This window comes from Thrips palmi, unplaced genomic scaffold (assembly GCF_012932325.1).
Source record: "Thrips palmi isolate BJ-2018 unplaced genomic scaffold, TpBJ-2018v1 HiC_scaffold_12, whole genome shotgun sequence".
Taxonomy (NCBI): Eukaryota; Metazoa; Arthropoda; class Insecta; order Thysanoptera; family Thripidae; genus Thrips; species Thrips palmi.
The window spans coordinates 4081714-4097149 of NW_023144623.1; the positions used below are offsets into that span (position 1 = coordinate 4081714).

Here is a 15436-nt window from a genome sequence, read left to right on the forward strand (position 1 = left end):
GCTTGACCAAGTACACACTTACAAACGCATGCTTGGACAAGTACACACAAATGCATGCTTGGGAAGTACACACTTACAAACGCATGTTTGACGCCGTATAACTCCGTGCTCAGCATAGGCGTTTGTATGTGTGTACGTGCCAAGAAGCATACATTTGTAAGTGCGTACTCGGCCAAGCATGCGTTTGTAAGTGTTTGTACTGTAACGAAGTTTGGACATTGGGCAAGAGAGTTAGAGGGAGGCCCTTTTGATTTCTTTGATCTGTCATCTTCAAGTTTGTGTGATTTGAAACACGAATTGTTTTAAAGGTTGTCTCAAATGATCGACTTTGGCGAAATTCTCTTGCGTTTCAGTTAAGGTTCTTTATGCGAAAACGAACATAAGACACTTTGAATATGACCCCTCGATGAGCATGAGCTTTGACAAAAATGACATCAAGTTCTGATGAGATCCTTACCATTTGAATGTGACGAAAATGGCGTCCAATATTTTGCCATAAACTGGCGTCAAATATTTACAGTTTTAAGTGACGCCAGCATGCACATTCCAAAACGGTGCTTTTCAGGCTCTCTCTCTCTCTCTCTCTCGCACTCCAAGCCACGTGCCTCGACGTATGCCTCGCCTGGAAAATAAATCGCGTGACGGGATTTGGCATCGGTCAACGACGGCACGATTTCTAACAACGGTTGGGTAGCCTTGCCTCCCTCGCACCTCTAGGGGACATCCTGTGAGTTAGAGAGAAAGAGAGAGAGAGAGAGAGAGGGAGAGAGAGCAGAGTTCGGAGTCAGCGCGGAGCGGTAATGTCGAGGTGCACCCGGTGCCGGTCGATGGACGCGGAGCTTTGCACGTTCCACGCCTCAAACTTTGCCTTCTTGCTGCTTCGCCGTCGGCGCCTCGTTCTCACCTCCCTTGCCTAGCTCTACATGGAGTTTCTCCCTGACCCTGCGCCGGATGATGATGGAAGCTCGACCACAACTCGTTGAGGGGCGAGTGGCAAGGGCAAGGTTCGAGACGGAGAAATCCACGATTTACGGGAAACATCCGGGGATGCATGTAATTTTCAGTGCGACCACGGGAACGACACCGGTGTCTTCAAAAACACGTCTATATTGAGGTGAAGAGAATTTCCAGGACAGACCAATTTAACAGGCATAGGAGTTCGATAGAAAAGTCTTGGCGAAGAAATCTGGGGCCAAACGTTTTACTTCGACACAAATAGTAAGTACAAAAGAGAAAATCCATGAGTTCAGTTACTATTGAATCACACCATTCGAACTCAAGCATAGGCACACCTGTTTCTTAAAATAATTTTGAACAGGAAGACATATTAAGTTGTCGATTAAAGAACAGACAGCAACTGGTAAAAACAGAATCGAAAAGGCTGTCTAAATAAGCATAAACGCCAGTTATTTCAAACCAAAATGTGAGAACATTCGTTCGGTAAGCCAGCAGACGGCCGATCGAGGGGCTACAAATCATGGCCAACTGGAGCACTCACTCGGGTACAGGCAGTAGGCCCCCCTAGAGTGCGCCGCGAACGCGACCCAGCCTTCCGATCTCCAACGAATATCAGAGAGCACCGCGAGCGCGGCCCTGCCTCGGACCCAGCCAATGGATCTCCAAATGTCAGAGTGGCACTTTTTTTTGCACCAGGTGCACGTGCAATCAGGGTTCCAAAAAAAGTCCCTCAGGCGGAGATGGAGACGAGGGTTCCTCTTCAGAAGTTCTTCAACGGCGGGGTCGTGGAGCCAGGCGTGGACGCAAACTCTCCTTGAGGGTATGGGTAGGCCGATCATCTCCAGCGTGGTGAGGCTAGGGGCAGTTGTTGGGTTAAGCGCCCGCATCAAATCGAAGCAGGGTTCCAGTTGCGACAAGTCGAATCCATCGAACTTCAGGGACAGAGTCCGTAGAGCTGTGAACTCAGGTACGGCGGCAGCTAACTGGCACCAGAAGTCTGCTTTTTCGTATGCGACATGCAGTTTAAGGCTTTCTAAGACGCGCGCAGAGGGCGATGTGGCTAAAGCAGGTATCGCTTCAGGATCTATAAACCAGCGACATGGAGCAAGAGTCACAGAGCGGAGCTGCGACGCCTCACGCAGGAATTCCGGAAGCCATAAGACGTATTCTTCGCAGCTCCCACACTCGAAGGAACGTAGCCTGGGCAGCATTAATAAAGCAGACACGGGAAGCATCATCATCGTGAAATGGACACGTTCGAGGGTGGCGGCGTGTGCCTCCAGAAGATGTTCTACTAAAGCATCACAAGGTAGACGCTCACATGTGAGCTCGGTAAGAAACGGGCTCATCTCCAGGCCACTTATTGAAGCCACCCGGCCTTCGCCAGCGATTCTCAATTTACGGAGACGGTCGGCCTTGTACATTGCCCCCAGGAGCCCATTCACATCCACGACGCCTTCCTCAACCCTGATAGGCAGGTCCAGTTCTTCAAGGCCACCGAGAGCAGAAACCTTTTCTACTATAGCCGTGGCAAAGGTCACTTCGTGCGTGGCGTCGACAGCTATCCTAAGTTTAGCGACGACACACGAGGTGCGGGACACCTCGGTGGCAGCATCCTCAAGGTCAATCCCACTGATATCCAGTTCGCGTAGGCAAGGTGCGAGCCGGAGGGCACTGCGCGACAGACCAAGGTTCTTCCATGCTCTCGCCACTCGGATGCGGCGCCACAGGTCGGGGTGGAGACACAAATCGCGGAGGCGGCGGCACAGCACGCGGCAGTCGAAGAGCTGTCTCGGCGGCAGGAACGCCAGCACGGCCAGCAGCGCGTCGTCCGGCAGGGCCAGCAGCAGCTGCGGCAAAAGAGTCCAAATTTGAGCTTCCTGGATCGACGGGGTCACCGGCCACGACTGGACTGCACTGTTATTCAAACTGCGATAACCACTGTCTATATTTTGCAATAAAAAACTTTTTACATTTTTTTGCTATGATGACTACTCAAAATCTGCAATAAAAAATTCATAGCGAAATTTTGCAATAAAGAACCACTTTTTAGCGATAATCAGTACAGAGAAAATGCTATAAAAAGTTATCGCAGAAAAAAAAAGTGATAAAAGTTACTAAAAAACGCTCCTTTATCGCAAAAATTATGGGGTGTTTATTGCAAAAAAGTTGCCATAACTAAATTATCGCACTCCAGGGTGCGATAAATCGTGGGAATCGCAAACTCGGTTTCCATCGCAAAAATTTGTAGTAAAAGTATCGCAAAATGAATGACAGTGTGTTAAATCAAAGGTTACAAAATCCAGCCCACGCCTTTAAGGGCATTAACAGTCCATGACGTCCCGAAAACAATTCGCAAAAACGCAGTTTTTTTTGTTTTTTTTTTACCTTGTAGGTGTACTACTTCCTTAGAAAACCACTCACCGATTGGTCCATTGTTGCGGCACTGAGGTCTGCAGTGAGTGTTCAGCTGACAGAGCCCCGGCAGCGTTGACGATGTGGACGAACGTGACCTGAATGGTAACAAAAAGTCACTTCAGTTACGTTGGCGGAAGACCGCACACTACATTCTTATGGACTTTTTAAATGCATAATAGGGTACTTCGGAGATAACCCAGACCGGAAGTCAGCGACGGAACGGGAGAAACAAAAGAGCGTCGAGAGGCTGTGCGGAGCGTTGGTGGGGGTCGAAATCGGCGGAGTGGGGGCGAAGGCGGCGCGCGCAAGCTGCCCCCACTCCGCCGATTTCAACCCCCACCACCGCTTAGCATAGCCTCCCGACGCTCTTTTGTTTCTCCCGTTCTGTCGCTGGCTTCCGGTTTGGGTTTTCTCCGAAGTACCCTATTGGGCATTTTTATGCATAGTTATGGATGCGCAGAAACGTCCATAAGGTATGTATGAAATTATGCATCATTGTGTACATTTTATGCATCTTCCCGCATAAAATGTGCACAGTGATGCATTTTATTATTAATAACATATGGACGCATCTGTGCATGCATAACTATGCATAAAAAAGTCCATAAGAATTTAATGCGCGAATGGACCATGGTCCACTTACGAGTGGGCCGTAAGTGCAGTTGGGATTGTTCAACATTGCACGTTTGCGATGAGCCATACTGCAGAGAACGCATCTGCCTTCCTTATTATAGAATAATATTGCGATATTATCCAGTCCATGGAAATTGATCAGATTATCACATTCCTTCGCGAGCGCTCTGACAACGCTAGAAAGCTAGCAACTGATTGGAACCATTGCCGCGAAAGACATTTTACAATCAGCGGTGCACTGGAGGCCATACGCGGCCATACGCCGTATGGCCCAGAACATTTTTTCGGCCGTGCGTATGGTCCAGAACATTTTCCTCGCCCATACGCTCATTTTTGGCCAGACGCTGGCCATACGCTCGACTTTTGGGGCCCAGGCGGGCCATTGCCACCTCTGCGCGCGTTTTGGGCTTAACGCCACGGAAGCGGTCAATGCAATTAGGGAGTTTGATGATGATAATGAACAATTACCTGCTGCACTCGAGCCCTTAAAAGCTCTAATTCAGACCTTCTCAATTAGTTCAGCTGAGAGCTGAGTGCGAGCGAGGTTTCAGCGCCATGAACATGATTTGTACTTCACTACGGAATTCCTTAACTGTTGCCTAATAACCCCCCTCCCCGCGCTGAAGACCAGAGCGTATGGTCCAGAACAAAGTTACCAGTGCACCGCTGTTTACAATCATGTCGACTTTTGTTTGGTTCGAAGAACCGTTTTTCTCCCGGGTTTTCTGCGGATTCAACAACGAAACCGGCTTAGCATCCGTTAATCTTGCACTGCTGAGTCAAGTCACTATTGCGCTTCACTTCGCCACCTCGCATTCGGGAGTCCTTCCACTTACTTTCCAGCGACGAGGTCGTCGCCTTCTGCAAGTTGTTGCGGCCCTTTGGCACCCGCGGCCCCGCCCGTCAGTGCAGTCCCCTCCTGCAATCGGTCGCCTTCGCCGCCACTACACTGGTAAAACTAAAGCGTGGTATTACCCTCTGTTTTCAAGCGTTATCAGGTTACGCTTGAAATCAATCGTAACAGGCTCATCCGCCAAGTTTCCCCCTATCTAAATGCATGGGGGAATTTCCAGAGTTGCGTCAGTAACGTCTCCAAGCGCAACTTTATGCTTAAGCGCAACTTTATGCTTAAGCATAGAGTTTCGCTTTAGTTTTAACAGTGCGCCTTGACGCCCGGGTCAAGCACGCCCCCCTCCCCCCACCCCCTCCGTACCATTTTCCCGTTCATGGCCAGCTCTCTCTCTCTCTCTCTCATTTGTTGCCCCCTGCTATGCATTGTCTGCCCTTCTCACGTCCTCCCTTGTTTCTAAACCACTCCATACACCTCCGACCCGACCTACCCTCAGGATTCTTTCCACGAGCCCCTAAATTCACGCTGCAATTCGCGCGAGCCCCCGACCCCTTTCCTCTCCCCCCTTTTCTCTTCTAGCATCGCCCCCCAATCTCCCACTCATCTATCTCTCTTTCTCTCCGCACCCCCCCCCCCTCTGACTGCGGCTGGACGCTGGAGTTTATTCTTGCCCCAGCGATGGAAAAGGGAGGCCAATCAAGATGGCATAATTGCGCCCGAGACGTACGACCTCTTGCCCCGCTTGCCAAACAGTCGACAGGAGGACAAACTGCCCCATCCTGGGCGGCGGGCCCGCCGTCAGATGCCGGGGCCCTATCTGAAGCCTGCTTGCGAGCAGCCGCTGTCTCTCTCGCACCCCCGACGGAACGCGCCATGAGTGCGAGAGAGACAGAGCGAGCGACGAGAGCAAAGTCTGCAATCAGCCCGCACTGGCAGAAATGAGTATACTGAACTTGCCTGATCTATTTTCCTTTATTTTAACCGCCTGTACCGGAGGTTCCCTTGCATGTTTTCCCAGCCAGCTTACATGAGACCTTTACAGAGAGTCATGACGCATTCGTGTCAGCAACAATAATACATAGCAATTTGAAGGTAAAAATGACTGATTTCCTTTGTAAAATTATGTTCAAAACCAAATTGTCAGTCAAGTGGTTCTTTAAAACGAAAATGTAGGCATTCCGTTGAATATTATTATATTCGTATGAATATCCGTATTACAAATTACTTGCATGAGCACTGACAAAATGAGCAAGAAGTCAGCAACCTGCTGAAAGTACAGTGCACCGGGCGGAGCGGCGCAGACGCCGCCGATTTGAATAAAAGAGCCACTCCTCTCGGCGCGGCTTGGCCGGGCTTGGCGGGGCCGCCGCGCTCGCGCTGCGACCTCTCGACCATCAATCCTCGGGCTTGCCTGGGCATCGCCTCCGCATGAGCCGCGCGGAGTCCCGCCGAGACGCAGTGAGGCTAGGCGTGGAGACAGCCTGCCCGCCAAAGCATGTCCACACTATTTGTATTGGTACAATTCAGCGGCCGTTGGGCATAAGGCCGTAAGTCACATGGAAAACCCATTGAAAATAGGTTGTTCTGTCCGATGACCACTCGATTGCCACATTGCCACTGCAGTAAAATAAATTTACGAAGCATCGCTTCGTAATACGAAGAAAAGGAAGGCATTGCAAATTTTACGAAGAATTGCTTCGTATTATGAAGCAAAATCCATCCTAGTAAGAAACAATTCTTCAAAGCACAAAGAACATTCTTTGATGCCCCATTTTGTTCGCAGTTACGAAGCAAAAGCACTAGTGAAATTAAAACGTGGCTCTTGACTCAATGCTACAGTCAAGCATAAAGTTACGCTTGAGATGAAGCAAAGACTGGAAATTTCCCAGTGCGTTTAGAAAGGGGGAATCTCGACCGACTGACACGAGTGACACGCTTCATTTTAAACACTTTCACGCAATTTCAAATTTGCGAACGTATACGAACAAATTTGTACGTACGCAGGATCGCACAATTTCGTGAAAAATTTGCGTATGAATCAGTAGACAAAGCACGTGGGTGAAAATACTGAGATCACGGACTAAAACAGTACCCAGGAATTAAGCCCGTGAAAAGGCTTTTTCTTGAAGTCACTTAAACCCAGTCTGTCTGCATGACCGAGTGGTGCCAATGAGACCACATAAGAACAATTGCCCAGATTGATTTTTTGAGCAGAGTGCCAAATAGCAAACGATCTAATCCTAGGTTACCTTTGAGTGGAGTGGCTGCTGCAGGCGCACCGAACTTGGTCACGAAACTCTGCAAAGGCCGAGAGGAAGGGAAGATGTGCCGGCGACGTTCGGCAGTTCAAAGCAGCTACTTCTGAAATGGAAAAACAAACGAATTAGCGTACATTTAAAACTAGGGGTACGCGCCGTTTAGTTTGGGCGCGTAGTAGGCGAGCGATGCGTCTGAACACATTCTTATTAGAGATGGCGAAGAATATGTGCAGAATAAGGTCAATACAGTGTCTTCCGTCACGAAAAGGCCGGAATTCATGTCATTTTCGTGATTATCTTACTGAAAACTGCAGGAAACAATGGGAAACTCAACTTTGAAATTTTGGTCGCAAATTGGTAAATTTTGGGAAAAGTAAAGGTCTGGGATGAAATTGGAAGTCATTTTCGTGATCAGCACACCAAAAACTGCAGGAAACTATGTAAAACTCGACTCAAAAATTTTGGTCCAAAATTGGTAAATATTTGGAAAAGTAAAAGTCTGAGATGAAATTGGAAGTCATTTTCGTGATCAGCACACCAAAAACTGCAGGAAACTATGTAAAACTCGACTCAAAAATTTTGGTCCAAAATTGGTAAATATTTGGAAAAGTAAAAGTCTGAGATGAAATTGGAAGTCATTTTCGTGATCAGCACACCAAAAACTGCAGGAAACTATGTAAAACTCGACTCAAAAATTTTGGTCCAAAATTGGTAAATATTTGGAAAAGTAAAGGTCTGAGATGAAATTGGAAGTCATTTTCGTGATCAGCACACCAAAAACTGCAGGAAACTATGTAAAGCTCAATGTCAAAATTTTGGTCCAAAATTGGTAAATATTTGGAAAAGTAAAGGTCTGGGATGAAATTGGAAGTCATTTTCGTGATCAGCACACCCAAAACTGCAGGAAACTATGTAAAACTCGACTTCAAAATTTTGGTCAGAAATTGGTAAATTTTGGGAAAAGTAATGGTCTGGGATGAAATTGGAAGTCATTTTCGCAATTTCTAAGTGTGTTTCCTGTTCATTGTGTCGTAACATGAACCCTGACACTGTTACTCAGTCGAGTAACATTCAACAGCCAGCATTGAATTACTTAATACGATTCACAAATGCTTCAATTACCATTCGATATCTCCTTGTTATTGAACTTATGAATACACAATGTTATAAGTAATACCTAAAAAGCCTTTTATCTCCCTTTTATTTTAAACTAGTGAATAAAACTACATTGATTTATCTCAATTAATTAAAAAGAGACACATTTACAGGCAGGCTGATTGCAACTTCTTTACGGAGAAGACCTTCTGTCAGATCCAATGAATCGTTCTATTGAATTCAATGTCGAGCCCACTTATTGCTAAACTCAAGTTAATCTTATTCATAATGATAGTCATGATGTGATATTTAATCTTTAAAACAGTATAGCATAAGTATTAACCTAACATTCTGAATAAATTAAAAAGACAGCCAACTCAAACCATGACTGACACAAATTACCAGTTATCGCAGACAATGTATGATGAAGTTAAAAGAATCGTCTCATGAAATCATATGACCAAGTCACTGAATCGTCTCATTGAATCAGATGTCAATGTCAAACCATGTATGCGCTACTCTCACTCACCATATAGTTATCTTTAAGGTTAGTACTATAGTAAACTTACAGCATTGCAATGAAGCCTTTCCCCAGAGTCAGTGCCAAGAGTCAGCAAAGACTATTTATTTTGGCAAGATTAGTGTCTGGTTTGTACTTTTAGATTGTATTGATCTATTTTCTAACTGTTATTGAGCAAAGCAAAAAACTAAAAAGTATAATGTCTGAGAATAAAAATGGAAATACACTCTCAAAACTTAAAAAGACCAAATCATTCTTGCAATTATCAAACGATCAAACACACTCAACTGACTAAAACATTTCCCCTGTGGCAGGGGAGGGGGCGGACGGACGGACGAAACGCGTAATAATTGTCACTTTCATTTTCCGTATTTCACTGTGTTGACACTCCGGAGGGGTTTCAATCATTCTAGAATATCGAAAAACTAAGACCGAACTCACTTCTAAGCCCTTCTCCTCTCTATTTTGTTTTATTTGCCAATGTTTTGCCAGTCCCGTATTTGAGAGCCGCGGCCGCCAGTATGAAAAATTGCTATATATGCTGCCAACCTAACCACGCTAAGAACCTAATTCAAAAAGATGTTTTGAATATTTCAAACGGTAGTAATCGTGAATATAAGATAAACTCCCCCTGTGGGACCTTTAGGGGATGTTCGGTGCAAAATTTGGTAACTATTAGTGTTGTAGTTGCTGAGAAACGTGAGCGTGTACGCTACAGACAGACAGACAGACGCACGACCAGTCACTTTTTGGAGCGCCCAAACACGGCAAGGGCTCGCTATCGCTCGCCAATAATTCATAACCCAGTGGCAGGAGAATAGGGTACTTTCGTAGATCCCTGAACCGGAAGCACACAGACGCCATGTTGGCGGAAGTAGATCCAAACTTGACTTGGGAAAGATACGTTACTCTGCTAACTCAAGTGTGTGCCAGGCATGCACTTTTTGGTGCATGCCTGCAAGCACACACTTCCTGGTGCATGCCTGGCAGGCACACACTTCTTTTCTGCATGCCTGGCAGGCACACACTTCCTGGTGCATGCCTCAGGCACACACATGCATGCCTGGCAGGCACACACTTCCTGGTGCATGCCTCAGGCACACACTTGCTTGTATGTGTGTGCCTGAGGCATGCACCAGGAAGTGTGTGCCTGCCAGGCATGCAGAAAAGAAGTGTGTGCCTGCCAGGCATGCACCAGGAAGTGTGTGCCTGCAGGCATGCACCAAGAAGTGCATGCCTGGCACACACTTCAGTTTGCAGAGTAGTCAAACGTATCGGCCACACTTGAACATAAACAGCCGTTTGATACTTGTTTGCAGTGCATATGTGTTTCGCGAGCAAAATTTGAACAGCTCGGCTATAGTTTTAGATCCGAAAGGAGGTTAGTTTCCGGTCAATTTGGCGTCTGCCGGTCTGCTCGCTTCCGGTGCAGGATCTACGAAAGTACCCTATTTCAGCACCGCAGGTCTCGGCGCACACTGAACGTAAAGTCCGTACGAGAGATCACAGTTTTTCCGAGGGGATGAGTTTCTGGTGCAGTTTTCGAACGAAAAACTGCACACTGTTCACCATTTCTGAACATAATTACGTACAAATGAGTACGGAGGGTTCATCTGCACCAAAAACTGTGACGTCTAGTACAAAATTTGCACCAAATAAACAAGGTAGGTGTACGCCAGACCGTGTCTTGTCGTAACAGGCTTCGCGATGCTGCGCCAGTTTCGACCATCCACGCCTGGCGTACCTACCTTGGCCTGCGGCGCTAACCTGCCTTCGGCAGGCTGCTTTTCTAGGCAGGCCGTGGAAATGGGCGTGATCCCCTCAAAAATAACATTTGGTCATCAAAATCTACACCAATCGGATTCAACTTTCGGTCGGGGGTCCGAACGGGTTCTATTTTCGTCATCAGCAGCCTCAAAAACATATGAAACGATATGAAACTTGACACAAAGTTGAAAGTACCCAAAAAGTTGTCTTTTTTCTGCCGTTTTTTAAGTGTTTTTTGGGCTAATATGACCGAATGGATTGAGATAGAAAGCTGAATTTTGGTGTGTGGCGAGCCAAGGACATATCTAATGACCCTGCAAAATCTCAGCCAGATCGGCCGAGCCGTTCAGGAGGAGTAGTGCACACACACACACACGCAGACAGACAGACAGACAAAACTTTTCAACCCCACTGGAGTAACGGGCTTCGCTATCGCTCAGCCAATTACAATTAAAACAAGCAGTGTGGAAGCGTGGTGGCGTGATAAGGCGGAAATGGGACGTCCATTAGTAGAGTATTTCCGCGACTCATGAAACGTACAGAAGAAGAACACAAGTGCACACCTTCCGTCTCCTTGCCTGAGGAGGGGGCGAAGATGGCTGCCCCTTGAACCCCCTCCCTGGAGAGGGGACGGAAGGTGTGTACTTGTGTTCTTCTTCCTTCCGTTTCAATATGAGCGGAAATACCTAGTTACGTTATGTGCTTAGGACAGGACAAAAAGGTGTGTGAGTGTGGCTTGTCTGCGTAACGCTACGATATTACGGGGAGGGGGAGAGAGGCATCCCAGCCATCGTAGCGTAAAGCCACACCCAGCACAAATGAGAGCACATCTCAAAGGAGAAGAAATAGAGTTGAAAAGAGAGATTCTACGTAAAGATACGAAGTGCGGGTCTGGTCCTGCGTAACGCCCCGTTGAGTCCAAAGTGTCCAAACCTGCTTAGCGCATGAATGGACGGCCCCAAGGTACTTGCTGAAAAATAGTCCCTGCCAAGAGCCTAACAGACATCTGCTGAAAAGTTACCTTTCAATGCATTCCAAAGATTTCGCTTATACGCTCAAGAAACGCGTTGCAGAGATGGACTCAGCATAGGTTACATGTACAATCCTGAATGAACTCGGCCAGTGGGTCATTTTAGGCTTCCGGTTTGGTATATCTCGCCTCGACCCACAGCTCGAGTGGAATAAACTGAATTCCTATCACCCGAGAACAGGGTATTCACTTAATCTTGATCGGGAAGTAGTGAATAAAAGAGCTTGATCCACGAGGAGCTGTAAGTGGGCACGCGCTTACATCAGAGTTCTGCGCCTTTACTTATAGTGGCTTCCGGCCTCTGGAGTTTGAACCACGGAACAGCCTTCACTTGAAATCATCCGTGTCCGAGGGTCTCTACGGATCACCGACGCTTCAGTCTTTCAGCGTCCTCGAGTATGGCATTTCAAAACTTTCTTTTATAATTTTACAAAATTAAGTTGCGATGCTGAAGTATCTATTCTCTTAAGATATGAAACTGTCTGATGTTAATAACTAACCTTCGGTGCCCTCGTTCTTGCCCGTGACCCGGTCGAAGCTGGCCCACCAAATATATAGATTCGTCGTTGAATGCAAGCAAAAATTCTGAGTCGAATGGGCAAGGTTTCGCCATACGACGGACTTGTGAGTGGTAACGTCTCGGCCTTTACCCGAGAAGAGCGCCCGCGAGAAGCACGATAGGCAATAACCGCTGCACCATGCACCCGAGGCTCTTTGTTGCCTATCCGATAGTTCGCAGGCGCTCGGCTGGCTCCTCCCCACACTCTTATCGCAATAATTTCCCATAATCTGAAGGAAATGGCGCAAGCATAGTACGAAGCTCGCTTTTCTTGGTGTTACGAAGGTTTTTCTTTGTAACTCACAATAAAAATGCCTAACAAAAACCTGCCTCCTGTTATGCTTGCGCCGAATTCTGCAACATTACATAACTCGGATTTCAGTGTATACACTGTTTACTATTTATTGTGCTTCGTGATGTACCTCCAATCTTATAAGATATTTAGATATTTACTCTACAAGCTAAAGTGAGTACTCGGTGTATGTGCATCTACACACTAAATGTTTGTGTACAAAATTTGAACGAGACATCACAGTTTTTAGTGCATACAAATTTTGTGCAAAAAAGGCGAAAAATGTGCAGTTTTTCGTAAGAAAATAGTACGAAAGTTTCGTGTGCACTGAAAACTGTGATGTCTCGTACGAAATTGTACATAGCATTTAGTGTGTGCAGAGGCATACCTGCAAGTAAACACCTTGTTGAGTGGAGGGAGGGGAGACGTGGCGTAAAGTGAGGCGACTGTGTTCCTAACCAGGAACCATTTTTGTCGTGAGTGTTTTCGGCGGTACGGTTTCTTTGTGATGTCGGCGGTGTCTGACCTCGCTGCGCTCATTCCATGAAGCCGAATCCAGGACCAATTCCACTTCGCAGACCGAGGCGAACGGAAGGGCTGGATTGCAGGGACTGCCGGGGAAGGAGAGGGGGGAGGACGAGAGAAATAGAATGGGACGAGGAGCATAGAGGAGAACGGAGTAGAAGTTTCGAGGCCAGCAGACTGATTCCGAGAGTCGGTTTCATCGTTCAGTCTCTCTCGCACTCAAGCGAAATCCACTATAGGTGGGCATGTGACAGAGCGATGAAAACGACTCTCGGAATCAGTCTGCCGGCGCGGCAGACGACATCATTTGCGAATGATTATTGTCATGCTGGAACTTTGAAGCCGTCTCAGCTCCACCATTCAGTCTAACGACACACATTGTGAAAATTTGTTGTCACTCTATGACAAAAACGTTGACGGTATTTTCATCACTTTCAAATGATGACAATCTCATCACAAATTGATGACATTTTTATCAAAGCTCCTATACTTATCGCATGGGCGTGACAACAATGTCATCAACTGTTTTGATGACATTGTTGTAAGGAAAATTGGCCTTGAAATTGTCATCAAGCACGCAAAAAAATGTAAATCAGGCCCGTGCTAATTTTTTTAACAGATCGTTTATAGCGCGGGCGCTAAAAAACTAGCACAGCTACAAGCGACCTCAGGTGCGCGCGGCCAGATGTTTAGCTGGTTACCTGCCAAGCAACCACTCTCGCAAAACACAAATTTGTTGGCGGATTTAGCCATTTTGTTTTTTTAATACTGCTAGTCGTGAGCTGCTAACTATTGTTTGCAAGCCTTAAAAAATTTCTAGTAAGCAAGCAAAATGCGATCTGACGAGACCAGTTGATATCATCGTCGTCCAGTCGCCGTCGCGGTGGAGGAGATCGCCGCGAGAGTGCGCTGCGCGCGTCGCGCCGCCGCTCGCGCGCGGTGACGGTGTAGCATGCGTTTTCACCTAGTCTGGGCGCCATCGTTTGTCCAAGTGCCTGCCAGGAGGCGGGTCGCTTCCCCTGCTGGACTGGCACTTGACTCCAGCAGGCAAAGCTAAGTGATTCGTGAGCGCGTCAAGAGTCACTGACGTCACCGTCCTCTTTGAGATGTGTCCGTGATCGTTAGACCACAAGGAGTAGACATCATTCGTAATGATGGTTTCATCTTTTCATCTCGGAATATCCAGGGGGGAACAACTTAAGTATTTATCAGCAAGATTTTATTGGTTTACAACTAGGGATTCCTTACAGTTCCAGCTAGGACGTTAACCCGTTGCTAGAATCGCCCAGCTAAACTTTTTAGCCAGACAGTTAAAAAGTTAGCTGCGCCTATAGAGCTAATCTTATTGGTGCGGGTGCTAATTTTTTAGCTCTAATGAAAATTATTTTTTTGCGTGAGTGACGACTCAAACTTTCACAGTGCAGTCTCATTGCGATGAAGAGATATCTGTCTTCAGCTAGGTAGGAGAATAAATCATTTATAGTCACGATTGGCGCCAATCCGACGACAATCGGACGTCAGAGAGCGGGACAGCTGCAAAAGGGAGGGGGGGGGGGGAGAGGCCTCCTGCCGGAGCAGAGTTCTACCCTGGTGTGCCTGTGCCTACCGCGCTGGCTGCAACCCCGGGCGAAGAGTTTTTTCTGTGGATATCAGAGAGAGGGAGAAAATGTGCCGAGCTCGCTCTATCGGTGCAAGCGGAGTGGGGTGAAGAAAGCTAAGGGGGGGGGGGAGGGGGGGTGAAAGGGGGGTCGATGTTCACTGCAAACCACAGCATTGAGTGGTGCAGCAGGTTTGTTTCCGAACGGAGGCAGGCCCGTCGCTCTGTCTCTCTCCAACCCTTACGGAATGCCCCGTGGAAGCTGAGAGATAGAATGACGAGACAGGGCACTGTCCGGGAGGGGAACATTTTTGAGGACGGAGGGAGGGGAGGGAAGGGAGGGAGGAGGATGGAAGGGGTATATCGCGATGGAGTGGCTTGATGGTGGAAAGGATCATGGCCAGGCGATGGGAGAGGATGCTTCTCGAGGAGGAGGAGTAGGAGGGGTGTGTGTTTAGAGTGGTGGAGCGTGGGAAGGGGCATGCCTCCCCGGGGCGCACCATTTGCGCTGTTGCATTCGCCTGCGGACTGATTCCGAGAGTCGTATTCATCGCTCCGTCCCTCTCACACTCATGGGGCGTTCCGTATGAGTGGGAGAGAGACAGGACGACGAAAACGACTTTTGGAAACAGTCTGCTGCACACCCTACGAATGGGGCGGCCTTTAGGCGGGCAGTAAAGGGATTCCAGTAGACATTTGGAGTGGGACTCTTCAGTCCTTCTCCCTCAATAATCAAATTTCAATTTCTCTCTGTCTGCCCCCCCCCCCCTTTCTCTCTCTCTCTCTCTCTCTCTCTCTCTCTCTCTCTCAATCATAGGAGGACTCGTAGGCGCCAGAGTCAGAGCGACCAAAACGAATCAGCCTGCAGGCGGTTCTGCTGCGCTGTCGCGAACTTTCTTGAAAGGGCAGAGGGGGAGGCAGGAGATGCACGATGC

The 15436-nt window shown here is 47.6% G+C and overlaps 1 protein-coding gene across 19 annotated transcripts; it reads right to left on the minus strand.

Moving 5' to 3' along the window:
• Window positions 1-1181: 1181 nt before the first annotated feature.
• LOC117640616 lies at window positions 1182-12900 on the minus strand. Of its 19 annotated transcripts, none has more exons than XM_034377243.1 (5): window positions 12768-12900; window positions 7108-7219; window positions 4845-4966; window positions 3382-3470; window positions 1182-2807 (listed from the first exon to the last, which is right to left on the minus strand). In XM_034377243.1, the coding sequence occupies exons 4-5, from the start codon at window positions 3391-3393 to the stop codon at window positions 1476-1478; spliced, it is 1344 nt and encodes a 447-aa protein (XP_034233134.1). In that variant the 5' UTR covers window positions 3394-3470; window positions 4845-4966; window positions 7108-7219; window positions 12768-12900; the 3' UTR covers window positions 1182-1475. The 19 variants fall into 19 exon arrangements, with proteins under 19 accessions (XP_034233134.1, XP_034233130.1, XP_034233131.1 ...); XM_034377239.1 differs by lacking the exon at window positions 12768-12900 and adding an exon at window positions 12029-12271; XM_034377240.1 differs by lacking the exon at window positions 12768-12900 and adding an exon at window positions 11790-11928.
• Between the last annotated feature and the right edge of the window lie 2536 nt (window positions 12901-15436).